The sequence below is a fragment of the Centropristis striata genome, chromosome 5, assembly GCF_030273125.1.
Source record: "Centropristis striata isolate RG_2023a ecotype Rhode Island chromosome 5, C.striata_1.0, whole genome shotgun sequence".
Taxonomy (NCBI): domain Eukaryota; kingdom Metazoa; phylum Chordata; class Actinopteri; order Perciformes; family Serranidae; genus Centropristis; species Centropristis striata.
The window spans coordinates 20858809-20874633 of record NC_081521.1 but is presented as its reverse complement, the minus strand read 5'-3'; the positions used below and the strand labels follow the sequence as shown (position 1 = coordinate 20874633).

At 37.9% G+C, this 15825-nt stretch overlaps 1 protein-coding gene across 1 annotated transcript in view; it reads right to left on the bottom strand.

Annotated features, from left to right (window-relative positions):
* Positions 1-15825, bottom strand: part of ctnnbl1 (catenin, beta like 1) — an 89132-nt gene that overhangs the window by 11102 nt on the left and 62205 nt on the right. The window contains exons 14-15 of the mRNA XM_059333269.1: positions 4371-4508; positions 2778-2850 (exon numbers count right to left, since the gene is read on the bottom strand). Coding sequence (XP_059189252.1) covers positions 2778-2850; positions 4371-4508 — 211 coding nt within the window. The remainder of the gene's footprint in view (positions 1-2777; positions 2851-4370; positions 4509-15825) is intronic.

The window sequence follows — 15825 nt, the reverse complement described above, 5'->3', positions numbered from 1 at the left end:
CATACACAGAACTGCGTCTTGAACAATGTGGGAAAACAAAACATGCTGCAACCTCTGGCGCTTAAAAATGAAGCCAACAAGGAAGTGCAAGAAACTGCAGTTCCTCCACTGTCCACTTGGGGCCGGCTCAAAAAACGAGTAAATTCCCATAGAGCACCCATGTTAAAAATACCCAAATTTACAGCAGAAATAAATACGTTTACGGGATGTTAAAAAAATAGATTTTGGTCTCTATAGCTAATTTCCCTGTTCATGACAAATGGCTCAATTTTTAAAACCAACACATTTATATTATATAGAAGCCTAAAGTTACATACAGTCATGGAGAAAATATTAGACCACAATTGTTTTCTTCATTTTCTTGTTCATTTTGATATCTGGTACAACTAAAGGTACATTTGTTTGGACAAATAGAATGATTTTGTTTTTATTTCCATGGTTTTCTAGATAACGATTTTGGTTATCATCAAGAAAACCATGGAAAATGGCTAGATATCAGCTCTTAAATTAAACTCTTATGAGCTATTTTTGTTGTTTTCATCATATTTGTCCAAACAAATGTACTTTTAGCTGTACCAGGCATTACAATGAACAACAAACTGAAGATAACAAGGGTGGTCTAATCATTTTTTCCATGGTTGTATAATTAAGGGTGTGGCCACTAGGGGAGGGCAATACGGCCCTTAAAGAATATCACAATATTTCAGGGTATTTTGACAATAATGATATTCTTGGCAATATGACAAAATAATAAAAAAAATATAGAAAAATGTGTCTCGAGTCTGTATGAATAAAAAATGTACAACAAAATAAAAATCAACCATAAATCTAAATTGTACAGTGCAAATCTCAACAGCTGCCAAATACATTTTTTTTTTCTCAAGACTCTTTGGTGCAGAATGGTAGGAGAGGGTAATAAAAGTACTGTACTCAAGTACAATTTTGAGGTATGTCTATTTAGCTTGAGTATTTTCATTTATGTTACTTTTTACTTCTACTTCACTACATTTTAAAGGCAACTATTGTATTTTTTACACCACTACATTTAGCTGCCAGCTTTAGTTACTTTTCACATCAATATTTTAACATAAAACATGTGATTAAACAATTTTATAAATTAAACCACATAAAAGTATATTAGGTAGTTACAATTAGCACTTACATGATGACAGTAAAATACTGCTTACATAAATGCATCAAAAATAGTTAATCAAACAATATGTAGAGAATATATAACAATCTAAGTGGGGTCAGTCTGCATGACGAGTACTTTTACTTTTGAAACTTTAAGTACATTTTGTTGCAGGTACTTTTGTACTTTAATTCAGTAAGTTTTGAATGCAATGATTTGATGTCACTATGTCAAGAGGTAGAAATGTTACCATGTAGGTGCTTTTTTCAATCAAGCTCCACCTTTTTTTGGATTATATGGGAATCAGTTGGAGTCAGGCACTGCCAGGATCAACCCACTGAACTTTACTATGGCTATTCAGAAACCTATGGGTGACATCGCGGAGACTGCAGCCATGCATTTTTCACTTTGACACCACGGTTTTAATGTATGCCTGCGACTTTTTTGTTTCTGTTTAAAAGAATAAGGAGGAATGATATCATTCATACAAGCACTTTGGCATGCAAACAGTGTTGGCTCACTATAAAATAACAGCCACAGCCAAAGAGCAGTTATTATTCCAACAGTTCCCCTTAAATGTTGCTTCCTTGCCAGGGACGAGCAGCACTCGTAAACTGGATGTAAAAACAACTGTCAATAAAACGCTCCCTGAAAGTAATGTGAATTGCTTAAGGAACAGCAACCATAAGCAATGTGTCTGTCATGTGCCAGAATGCACATTATTATTCTTATTTTCATCCTCTTGTTTCAGTACCAGGCCACCTGAGGTCTGATAGGGATTCGTGGTTTTACTCAGACACTACCACTTGTGTTTGTTATTGGGGTCAAACTTAGTTGGCAAATTCCATTCATTCATTTAACATAAATGGAAAAATGTATTTTGACAATAACTACATATAAGGTGATTTATGTGTGCAAGTATGTGAACTGAGTAAAGGTCTTTATTTGGCTGTCATGTGCCTTTATTTCTAATTATGTTAAAGAAGTATATTTTATCATATTTTAGTATGAAATCATGTTCATTTCCTCATAATGTTTCACATTAAACCCCCCAGAGCAGTGTGGAGAGGCATTATCACTTGCTGTGAAATATCTGCAGTGCTGCAATAACAGCAGATGATAATTTAAAGGGGACCTTTTATGCTATTTTCAGGTTCATATTTGTATTTTGGGTTTCTATTAGAACATCTTTACATGCTTTAATGTTACAAAAACACAATATGTTTCTCATACTGTCTGAATATACCTGCATTCACCCTCTGTGTGAAACACGTCTCTGCTGCATCTGCACTCTGCACCATCATTGCAGCCAGGGAATGACTGTAACGGCACTTTCTACCTATATATAGTCTAGTTGTGACATCACAACTTTGCAGAAGTCCTGACAGCTTGATTAAAGGCACAGTTTCGGAATACAGACAGCATTTCTCTGTTGACTCTCACAGTATCTAAGTAGCATCAAAACCTTATTCATAATCAAAAAAGACATGTTAATCTCACTCTACACAATGGGACCTTTAAATTATTAATCAGTGAGAAGAATGTTTCCTCTTAAAATAAGATACTCAAAGCAATTTTACAATAACTTTGTTTCATATTAAAACTTGATTATATTTGAGAAATGGACATATTAAAGAAAACTTACCTCTCATGATGTGTCGCACTACTTTGACAGAGCCTCCTCTCAGGTTGAGAATCTGATGGACCCTCTGCTGCAGCTAAAAGCAGAGAAAAAGGAGATGAGGAACATACATAAGAAATATATTTGGCGTTTGTTTATGTAATTAATACAGAATAAAATAATAAATATACACAAACATGTTGGGTCCTCCCAAAGGGACAGATTGCTAGCAGTTTATGCGTTTTGTGGGCTAATTAAAAAGAAAGAGACAGACATACTCTATCATCGTTTATAATACACACATGTATATATATATATATATATATATATATATATATATATATAGGGCTGTGATGTGTACCAGTCAGCTGCACAGCCCAGAAGTTGACAGCATGTAAACTAATACCGCCGGCTGTCAATCAACTCTTGCTTTTAAAGGAATTAAAAGGGCCACTCAAGTGAAGTAAGCAGGCACATACTGCAGATTGTTAAGAAACACGTACAAAGTGTTCACCCTGAGCCAACAAAAGCAGTAAAGAAGAGTTGATTTAAACCCAGAACCCTGAAGTGAGCAACTTGCATGCAAACCATAAGCCTCCTGTCTGCTTTTACAACTCATCTGAAAAGATGCCCGAACATTAATTAATCTGTTGTAGACCGCCTTCATTTATGTATTAAAGGTCGTGGAAAAATCAATACAGCATAGTATTGTGAAATTTTGCATGCCGATATTATAGTGATTCATGGCCGCCAAGTATCGATATTAAGCACTCCGACTGCCGCCGTTTTTGCCGTTCCTTAGGCTGTAGCAGGCTCACTTTTAGGAATATACTGGTAGAGATACTGGTATCATATGAAACTAGAAGATCTAAGGAATTTATAGGCACCATGTGTTGGGAAAGTTTCGAAATAACGTTGCAAAGCTATTTTTTGAGGTTTCATGTTGATTTTCAAAGCGGTCATGTGACCTCTGAAGTCATTCTATCTCAATGAAAATAGGCTCTCTGGGTTCCCACATACATGGCTAGCTCCCACTTCAGAACTGAGAATTCTCTCTTATTTGATGAAACAATTCTTGATTGAATTAAATTTTGTGGACACAATGCAGTTCAACAGTTAAATCTATATTGATTGGTTTTCAATATAATGGAGATTCTGGTATCATATAAAACTAGAAGATCTAAGGAATCAATGCTGCAAGGTTAGGCTTATTTTCATTCAAAAAAATTCAGAGCAGCGAAGCGTTAAGTTTTTGAAAGTTTGATAAAATGCTGCAGTTGTTGTCGTCCATACATATTTTATATCAGTTCAGTTCAGTTTGACTGAATACTTTGTTGGTCAGTCTGTGGGTTTGCCTCATTGTGGAGAAACAAAAAGACTGAAGTGAGATTAATAGAACTTTCTCTTATTTGACAAAATAATTCTTGGTTGCATTTAATTTTGAGGACACAAAATGCAGTTAAACAGTTAAATCACAATATATTGTATTGCAATACTCACCATATCGCGAAATGCTTAAAATCGCAGTAATATTGTATCGTGACTCAAGTATCGGGATAAAATCGTATCATGGGGCCTCTGCTGACTCACACCTCTATTATGTATGCATATGTGTACCTGTGATATCCCTGAGTTGCTGATCTCCACCATAATATAACAGATCAACTGAAGGACAAACAGTCCGGCGTCCAGGCGACGGAGGTAGAACTCGTCCTCCATGCTGTCATCGAGGATCTCTCCCCGGCGAACCATCTCCTGCACACACACAAAGGCAAAACACTCACTGTTTATATGCATGACCGAGTGAATAAATCACAATTTACTTTCTATTGTTCTCCGCACCCTTGAAACAGATTCAACAAACACAGAAAACCAGAGACTAAGTTTAATTTAGGTGTTGTTTTTCAGCTTCTTCCACAAATCCATTTTCTCCATCGACCAGACACGCAAATCAATTGATTTCACGGCTAAGCTGCAAAGAGTGGGGGCTCCGCTGCTGGGGCTCACACACTCACACACATACATACACACTCTTGCATAGTTATCCATCTTAACAACCCTGTCAGTATGCCAATAACACGGTGCTGCCAATAAGCACACAGCCCACATTAATCATCATTAGAGATTAAGAAGCAGACCTGAGGGGGAGAGGGGAGTCTGGAGTTGAAACCACTGAAGTGCTACCCAAACACAGACAGTGTGTTCAAATGTTTGCTTTATGCATGGACAATGGGAAGAAAGTTGAGGCCATATATAATGTTAAACTGGTACAGGGAGAAAAATCGAAGCATGCAAATGTACTCCTTTTTCTCTAGATATTTACAAAATCTGAGTAGTTTTTTTCCACACTGATTTGCTTTATTAAAGAGACAGGCTAAAATACACTTAGCATTAGTAGAGCTGTAGCTTGGGATTCTGTGTACAATTTAAATAATTCAGATTACATTTACAAAAAACAAAACAAGTCTGGACATTAAATATGCTGCATTTGTACAGTTCTTAATGCATTTATGTCAAAAAGGATTAATAACTCATTGCATTCTCTTTTATTCACATTTTAGACAACATCCCAACTTTTTTGGAATCAGGTTGGTGCATTATAAATGTTTTTTAACCAAATAATCAGTTTGAACCTTAGAAATATACTGACTTTGTACAGTTTTAAATTGAATACATGTCCAATAGGAATAGCAAATGATTGCATTCTGTTTTATTAGGGTTGCAAAGGGGTGGAAAGTGTCTGGTAAATTTCCAGAAACATTCCAATCGGAAGTTAAGCTGGGGAATTTTGGAAATATTGAAAATAAAATAAACATGACATTTCAACAGGTGTTATTTGTAAATAGATTATTCATCAAGTTTTAATTATTAAATTAAACAATCAATTATTTCCTTGAACAACAAAAACATGAATGTTGAGTTAAATATTACTCATCCCCCCCGACCGGTTTATTCTCCTTTATTCCCTCAAATTCCCATTAATTCCCATAAATTCCTGTTTATCCCAATAAATTACTGTTTATTCCCATAAATTACTGTTTATTCCAATTAATTCCCATTAATTCCTGTTTATTCCTATAAATTCCTGTTTATTCCCATTAATTCCCATAATTTCCAGGTAATTCCCATAAATTCCCGTTAATTCCCATAAAATCCAACTTTGAAAATTCCCGGAATCTTGCAACCCTACACTTTTTACATCCGGCAAACTTTTTGGAATCAAGGTTGTCAATGTTAATTCAACCAGATGATGTAGAAAAATCAAGCACAAGAAAATTATTCAAAATAAAGCATCTTTCTAACCATGAGAACATAATGGTTAAAATAAAGCATTTTTTAAACCTTCGTTGTGAACTACAGTGGGCTGAAAATGGACCTGCACCTATATAACGCTTTTGTAGTTGCTTTGCGACCACTCAAATCGCTTTACACTACAGACTGCAGTCATTCACCCGTTCACACACACATTCATACTGGTGGCAGAGACTACCCTAAACGGTGCCACCTGCCACCATTGGGAATTCATTCACACACCGATGAACGCAGCATCGGGAGCAATTTATCTTGCTCAAGGATACTTCGACATGTAGGCTGCCATAGTCAGGAATCGAACCACAACCCTTTGATCAGTGGGCGACCACTCTACCAGCTGGGCCACAGCTGCCCCGAATGAATCTCAGTCCGGCCCTGCGTGCACTTACGTATCTGTATTTGTTTTACTCTCAGAGAGAATCGCCCAACACAAAAAAGCAGAAAACGTGCTTCAGTATGTGACACAGTAAATCAAGAAAAAGGGCAACTTTTGAAACCGTTCCTAATGAAAACAAATAGCTTCCAGCATGGAAGCTAAAGGGTACAGCATGTGACATTTACATCCCAATGATTTAATCTCAGAGAAAATTAAAGCTTTCAAAAGGACTTGTCCTTAAAGATCAATTACACTGTAAAACCCAATTATAGCTGTTAAGTTCAGCTCATCAACACGCCTCAATCTAAGGACAACTCCTGAGGACTACAGTAAGAGAACATTCTGGGGGAAAAAACGGAGCTGCAGGTTGCTGGGACACAAAACAAACAGATCCATTTTTGTGAGATGGCATTCTGAAAGCAGGATGTCACCGTGCTTTAATGATTTCCCTCCTGAGAGAAGAAAAGATACAACTTCACAACAAAGCTCTACTGTACAATGTCAACTGGAGCTTATTAAAGATGCAAAACAATGCAGATAATTAAAACAAGAAGCTTTATTAAGAAATTGAATGTAGGGCATTCTCTCCTGTGTCCTCTGGGTGAAACACAATTCTATTTTATTACAAAGAAGAGTTATCGCATTGTAAAATAGTCCCAAAGCTCGGCCTTGTTGCTGTCAACTAGTGCACATCATAGATGCAAATAAAACTTAAAACAAAGCTATTTGAATGTAAACTGTGTTTTCTCTTGTTTTCTGTATCTCAGTTTCCAGGACAACTCTGTTCATTATTCAGAGCTGATACAGTAGCTTGCGGCAAAGTTACACAAATCTCATAAGCCAACTTCAGATAGATACAACACACAGGATGTAGGCCTTGATGTCTAATAGATAGCACACAAAACATACATATGGCCCGTGAGGGAGCATTAAAAACAGCATGCATAAACACGTTTTCTCTCATTGTTTCACACAGTAAGCAAGTCTATTTCACCACTCAAGGCCAAACCACTGCAAAGTAGAGCTGGAGGCTTTTTCTGAGAAGGCCTTGGATAACTCAATTACTGTATGTTTCAATTACAGCTGCAGAGGGATGGGACTTTATCCCAGCCACATGAAACAGTGTGGCTGCAGCATGATGTGTCTACTGTAAAGATTAGTGGAAAAAAACAGTATGATGGACTGCAATGTGTGTCAGTATTCAGAAATTAAGGTACAAAGCACCAAGGCAACACAGCAAAAAGACTGGAGAAGAAATAATTAATGAGACTTTTTGTAGCAATTACTCCCACAGCACGATCTATGATTGTGATTACCAAGCAGGAGTAAACTGGTCTCAGGGATACTTACTGCAGGGTTCAATGTAAATGTTTTTTCTTTCACTTGTCTAGCTCGGCAAGAGGGTCAGAAATCTACTTGCCCAAAGTCAATTCTTACTTGACCCTATACAAACTAGTAGAGTGAATCAGCAGAGGCCCCACGATACGATTTTAAGCATTTTGCTATATGGTGAGTATTGCGATACAATATATTGCAATTTAACTTTTTAACTGCATTTTGTGTCCACAAAAGTTCAATCAAGAATTTTGTCAAATAAGAGAAAATGCTCAGTACTGAATTGGGAGGCAGCCATGTATGTAAAGAGGAGACTTGTGGGAACCCAGAGAGCCTATTTTCAGCATGATGTCAGAGGTCACATGACCACTTTGAAAATCACCATGAAACATGGAAAAAAGCCTAACTTTGCAGAGTTATTTTGACAAGTTCCCAACATGATATCCTGACATACTTGGGGCCTATGGATTCCTTAGATCTTAGTATCTCCAGTATGTTCCTAAGTAAGACCGCTACAGCCACCGGAACGGCGAAAAGGGCCGGCCGTCAGAACGCTAAATATCTATACATGAATCGATATAATATTGCTACGCAAAATATCGCAATACTATGCTGTATCGATTTTCCCCCCACTTCTAATACAAACCATTATTTATTAGCGGCTATAAAACAGCAACAATGCAACCACACAAGTGAGATGTTGTAGGCTCTTGTTATGGTATAACTCCAATAATTTTGGGAAACTCGAAAATGAAAATGAAAAACTTGAAACTTGAAAAAACACTGCCATTGTAACTACATTGCTCTCAAAGCAATAGATTTGTTTTCTCTCCATCGGGCAAGTAAGTTATTTTACTAGCCCGGTGTGGCATTTTACTTGGCACGGACAATCCTTTTATAATATTTTCTGTATATACTACACTATTTATATACCAAATACTAACTTGGAAAAAAATAGAAATTACCATTTAGCCATCCAAATACAACCATTCAAGTGAGGGTGATGCTGGACGAGATTTACAGTCAGAGTAACCAGTAATATCAACATATTATCATGTGTTTCTATTGAAAATGCATATACAGTAGATCACTGAAATAGATAGCTAAGAGATGAAAACCATTTGAAATATTTAGGCAAAAGTAACATAAAAAGGGGAAACCGTTAAAAAGCTAAAAGGGCTTTGCACAATGTACAATAGAAGATGACTATTATGAGGGGCCGTATAGGCCATAATTCATTCCTCCCTCTCACACAAAAAGTACCTCTCACATTCACAATTTTACCTCTCAAGAAAGGTTGGGAGCCAGAGATCTTGTTACTAAAAAAAACTTTTTTTTAAAAATCAGTCTGCCACATTTCAGCAACACATATGCAGAATGAGCGAAACCCTAAGCAACTTACAGCTTCCACCTGGTTTACAGTCGGTGATCTGGTAAGAAAGTCATGTTCCTTATGTCTTATATGCTCCCTCTAATAAAGTCTGAGTAAATCCTACTGCGGTTAGCTCATACCACTGAATGCAAAATGGGTTTTATGTGTCAAGATTTTGGATGTACCAAAATTGGCATGATTTTTTTTCTTGTGACCCTGCAGTCAGAGGATCTGTTTAGTTTATTTAGTGCACAAAGAATGTGCCCGGGAGGAGGAAGAGCTTGTCAAAATAATAGAGGAGGAAGACGAGAGAGCTCGGGATGGAGACACTCCTCCCCAGTCTCAGCTTGGCAGCGACTAATATAGTCTTAAGTGATTCATCAGCTCCAACTCATAAGGAGAATACAGATCCAAAACATATTCAATTTTAATGTCAGTCTGTGAGTGTGGCTTAAGCAATGTAAGATCTAAAAATGAAATAAATTTACAGTTCAGCTTAAATGTGTGAGTCAATATCAATGAAAGGCATGATAAAATAGATACAAAGTTTTTTCTTGCAGATACGATACAGGTGCTGGGGTGGTCCTAAAAAACATTTCCTCCCGTCAACCAAATCTGTCAAAAAATTTGAGCGAGCTAAGGTTGAATTGAGGCAAACAGTCTACATGAAGAGCAAAAGAGGCAGAGCCCAATGGCCGAAATGCACCTCAGCAGCTGTGAATCAGCAGAGACCCCATGATGCAATTTTATCCCTATACTTGAGTCACGATACGATATTATTAGCCTGGCTAACACCAGACTATATCACAAATGAGATATAGTCTGGGTACCAGCAATTCCGTAGATGAGGCGTGGTTTACGATCATCCAGAGCTGTATATTGGGCGATACAAATGTCTATCTTTTAGTTTCATATGAAACCAGTATCTCCAGTATATTCCTTTAAAGTTAGCCAGCTACGGCCTCCGGAAAAACACGAAGACTGCGAAAATACTGACGGAACACTAAATAACGATACTTGGCGGCCATGAATGGATATAATATTCCCACGCATAATATCACAATACTATGCTGTATCGATTTTTTCCCCCACCTCTACTATCGGCTGGTGATGATTTTGCTTTTTGTTAGCTTTTTCTTTTTTTTCATCTTAATTCATGCAAAGAGGACTTGAAAGAAATAGAAATAATTGTGAAACAATCTGATCATAGACGTCCTATAATTTCAACTCTCGCTTTTCAAGGTGCGAAATAATGCAAACGCAAACAATGGCAAAGTCTTGGTCATGATATCGGCTAACGACAAAATATTGGTTGTTGCCCGAAAGGGTAAATCTTCGTCACACTGATAGCTGATGGGTTTCTAGATATTTCCATTGATTCCCCCCAGTGTACTTTGACCCTCACCTTACACTGTCTCTGCGGGACATCTTCCTCTAACCCAATAACTCCTCCCGTTAGCTACTATATAGCAATAAGTGGATTCATCAAAGAGAAAAAGAAAGAAAAACATTTTCAAATAAGGTCTTGGACAAGTCAATTGCTGCACCCTCCAGGGAGCTTCACCATAATGGAAGTGAGAAAAGATGTTCAACACACATGATGAATCAAGCCGGACCTTTGAATGTGCAGGGGGAGAGGACGGCTTTGAACAATGACAGGTGCATTAAATATTCATTATTGTGAACAGTGGAGCTGGACATTTGGGATATTAAAACCCGAGCCGGAGCGGGCAGTGTGGCAGTATTCATTACAGCGGCGGAGTTTTGTCCACTCGTGAGTTTTGACATTGTGGCCAATATCTTTTGTGTGGCAGCTCGGTCCCTCTGGCAAACACCGGACAGAAGAAGAAGCCGAGAAAGAATAACGTGTTGAAAGGAGGGATTGGACAAGTCAATTACTGCAACCTCAGGGGAGCCTGGCAGCCTGGCTACAGTACAGACAAAGTAATAAGCAGTGATTTTCAGTCTCAGTCCCTTTACTGTAACTCGGTCGCATTGTGTGTTTGTGCGGTGGGGTGTGTATGATTTATGGAAGACTGTGCGTGCGGTGCCAGTGTTGTTGTACATATTAGAAGTCATGTATGTGTGTTTCTGCCTCTGTATGACATGCGTATAATAAATGTGTCTTTGAATAACTTTTATCTCGGTTTGCCTTCATTAATGTTTGTGTATCGAGTTTTGGAAGATTGTGTGTATGAGAAAATGTGTTTGCGTTCCTGTGCATGAGATAGTTGTGTGTGTGTGTGTGTGTGTGTGTGTGTGTGGCTGGTTGTTATTCCTGTGCTTTCTTTTCCGCTGGGATGCTTAGATGCAGAATTAAAGTGATTTCTTTGTCAGCACTTTGCAAAAACCCACTGTGACCGCGTGTGTATCTGTGTGTGTGTGTGTGTGTGTGTGGGGGGGGGGGGGGGGACGTAATGCTCTTTATGAGGCTTAAGCAAATACCAGAAAGAGAGAGGTTACATATCCTCATTAAAAAACAGAGATACAGAGGTTGATAATGAAGTAAACTTTTGGGGGGGAAAAAAAGGAACTTTGTGAGAGTGCGAGCAAGGCAACATGCTGATTTTCAAGTTATGATAATCTCACAGAAAAAAAGAACAGCCCTGTGCTCTGGGCTCACATCAATTTAGAGTTTGTTCTCAAAGTGGGGCAAAGCAAAACAGCAGTGGTACCAGGAGAGAGAAGGTACTGAGAACGCAGCGTCATGCAGTGTGTGCTGAACTCAGCTGGACAGCGGGAGACAGTTCATCTGCGTTAAATCCCAAGCAGCTTCCTATTTCTGATCTTGGACAGCTACATTCAAACTGCCAACATATGACAAAAAAAGTTTACAACATACAGACTACATACACTACCGCTCAAAAGTTTGGGGTCACTTAGAAATGTCCTTATTAACCCTAAAGAAAAGCACAATTTGTTAAAAATTATTAATATCTATTAAATATTGTCCTGTGTTCTAGTGGCACATTGTATTAATCCACGTTTATGGTGTTGAAACGCTCATTGATCATAAAAACACCTGAGCATTATGTTAGCACAGCTGAAAACTGTTCTGTGCTGATTTGAGAAGCAATAAAATGATCCTTCCTCAGGCTGGTTGAGTATCTAGAGGTAAAGTTGGAGATTTGTACAGGTTAAAATGATTATTTCTACCCTTGTCAATGTCCTCACTTTATTTTCGATATATTTTGTAACTCATTTCATGAATAAAACAATTTGTTTTCATGGAAAACAACACAGACATTGAGAGAGAGAGAGAGAGCGAGAGAGAGAGCGAGAGAGAGAGAGAGAGCGAGAGAGAGAGAGAGAGAGAGAGAGAGAGAGAGAGAGAGAGAGAGAGCATTTATTCTTGGAGGACGTTAAAGAAAACCAAATTTATCACATCCAGGTGCAAAACCAATTCCAACAGACTGGTGTTAAAATGTCTACTGTCAGCAATGCTAAACCAGCCCGTTTCTGCTGTACACTCTCGCTACAGCTCAGAAGAGCAAACACACATTCTAACACACATACACCCTAAAACACAGCGAGCAACTGGGTTCTTAGGTGCTAGGAAAGTGCACTCAGGCATTTTACAGTATTGAGGTCGGCCTCGGCCATGTTTTGCTGAGCTTCATCAATCTCCAAGAGCTGTTACCAACAAGCTGAGGGCAGGGGGAAGGTTTGGAACGGAGAGGGGAGGAGAAAAAGACAGGTGAGAGCGGTTGCATTAGAGGGGGAGAAGGAGAGAAGAAAAAAGGATAAGGAGAGGGTGTGACGGAGGGAAGGAGGAGACGATGGGAAAGACGGGGACTAAGGGAAATGGAGGATGAGGAGAGAAGGAAAAGAGTGGATCGCAAAAATAAAAAGAGGATATAAAAATTAAGGAGAGCACATAAGAAGAGAAAACGTCACTCCAGAAAGGAGGGAGGAGAAGTAAAAGATGTTCAGGGATGAGTAAAAGCCAAGAAAACAGGCATGAAGGAGACAAAAATAAAAAATTGATGCGGAAAAGCGGCTTTAAGGTAGAGCAGGAGAGAATCAGAAGGATAGAAAGAGAGGACAGATACCAAGGTGGGAGGAAAATAAGCAGCTTATTAAAAGGGACTGGGCTGGAGACAGGGAGAAAAAGCAGCAGCAGCTTTTTCTTTGCTATCCTCCTGAGAAATCTGTGGATAATATGTTGCAGAGGAAAAAACATTTTGCTTACCGCCCCTTAAAAACAGGCTTAACTAGAGGAAACCAAAAAGGCACGGCAGAGAGAGATAAAACGACGCTGCTGACGGCAGCCGATTCAGCCGAGGCGCCGGACAGAACTGGGTTGGCGTCTTTATCAACTTATTTAACATTACATGTGACATTTGGTGGAAGCTGTGATGCACAGAGACTCTAAATATCAGTATAAATTTTTAACTGTATGAACCAAACTGCAGCCTGTGTTACAGCTCTAAACATAACCATTACACTGTAAAATATACCCAAGAGCAACATAAAAAATTCAACATAAAAAGGTGCTTTATGAGATGATGTGATCCGACCTATTACTACTTTTTATTATTATTATTATTATTATTACTACTGCTAATTATCATTATTATTATTATTATTAATTTCAGTTCAGTTTGAAGTAAAATCTTTTTGTTTCTCCGTCAATTTTTTTTCCTATTTTTTCTTTGCTGATCCTGCCCCACACTGCAAAAAAAGAAAAGATGGGTGAACTCAAAATTTCAAGGCAACAAACTTCTATAAAATTTTAAGTTGGATAATTAAACTAAATATTTTAAGTTTTGTTTTTGAGTTTGCTCAACTCTGAATTTCTCTGGCACTATTGTAACACCGCTATGAAATGTCAGCTAATGTTGTGACCACAATTTTGAGTTAGCATTGATACGCTAATGGCTACTCTTGTAGCTGTAACAAGCAGTGCCACTAGCATCAGTTAGCCGCTAGCATCAGTTAGTCGCTAGCATCAGTTAGACGCTAGCTTTCGCTAATGACCAAATTTCACAACAAAGAAATAAGAGTTAGCAGAACTATTGTCCCTTTTTGTGAACCCCAACTTAAAGATATAAGTAACAACAACTCACAAACTTGTTTTTGAGCAGACAACTGGCTTCCTTTGTTGTGCTAACACATTATTGCCCTAAATGTCAGTAATTTATATTTCCACGTTTTACCAAATTAAATCACTGCTTTAGGCCAAAAAATACAAGTTGGCTTTTTTGCAGTGCAGCATCATCCATGAGTACAAAATAAAATGTCAAAGATTATTTGACAAAAAAAAAAAAATCTTCCTTTAAACTGGCTAATGTTTTACTGGTTGCGTTTCCATTAATTCATTTCGGCAAATAAAAGTTTTTATGCTCACTTCAGTTGGTTTTCACATCCATACTGGCAAAAAGTACAAAAGACATGAAGGAAAATCCTAGGCCTGGAATAACTTACCAAGTATATGAATTTATTCACACCTCTGCCACATTGAAATAAAATGTAAATTGCTTAACCTTACTAAAAGCACCAGAAGCCTCTCTATTGTGAACTAATATTTGTATAGAACTCTGAATAAAAACATATTGGCAAACATAATAAAAAATAAATTAAAGATTAATTCTGACCGGGCTGCATAGGTACTTGGTTCCGTTTTGTAGTTTTGTTACAGCATCCTCAAACTCGTATTTAAGACATTTTATGAGATTTTAATAGAATATTAGACATTTTATGTCCTTAAATTCAAATTATTGGATTTTAGGCTGTTTACGACCCCGCGGATACCCTCAATTTGCAAATCCTTTTTTTCTTACATTTTTCACAGTATGAAAACTTTATTGGGGGGGGGGGGGGTTGTATGACGACAGGATTGTTTCATTAGAAATATAAAATTTAAAATGACTTTAAATGAGATCATCAACACCAAATTATGTTGACAACCAAGCATTGTTCAAAGTGGATATTCAAATGTAAGCATATTCATTGTATGTTTGTATTCATTGTATATTTTTATGTTTCCACGTTTGTTTCTGATGTTGGAAAAAAAGGAACATATTCAGAAATGAATCCCTAACCTTGAAAACGTAGAATTTTAAATTAAGCATCTTCATAAACTCTCAAGGCTAGAATATGATCGTAGTGGCCCTGCAGGCTTGTTATCCGCGGTGATAAAAAATGATGATTCTTAGCAGAGAAGAGTTGAATCTATTGATACATTCACTCAATATAACATGTTCATATTCATTGTATAGCGCTTGCCGTCTGACAGAGTTCAACATATGGCAAAAGGATAAGATATTCCAGCTTTTATTGAATAGCTATAATAAACACAATATTGTTGTTGTGCCACAAACGTAAAGGTATTTTATCACTTTCCGCCTCGTGTGTGTCTCATTCACTGTGAGGCTGTGAACCGGGGAAGGCCAGCAGTGTGGCTTCAAAGATAGTGACAAGGTTTCTTATCACCGGGATATCACAAAGTCATACTTTCTCCATCTCCATCCTGGAGGAAGGGACGGAGAGCGACAGAAGAAGAAGACAGGGAGAAGAGAAAGAGAGAAAGAGAGGGAGGGAGGGGGAGAAAATGTCAAACTGTCTGGCCTTTTCTTGGCAATCCCACCCCGATGTCTGTCTGAGAAATTAATCTTCTGTCATCTTTAGATAGGAATCTCACACTTATCTGTCTCCACCCACACACCCTGCCCCCT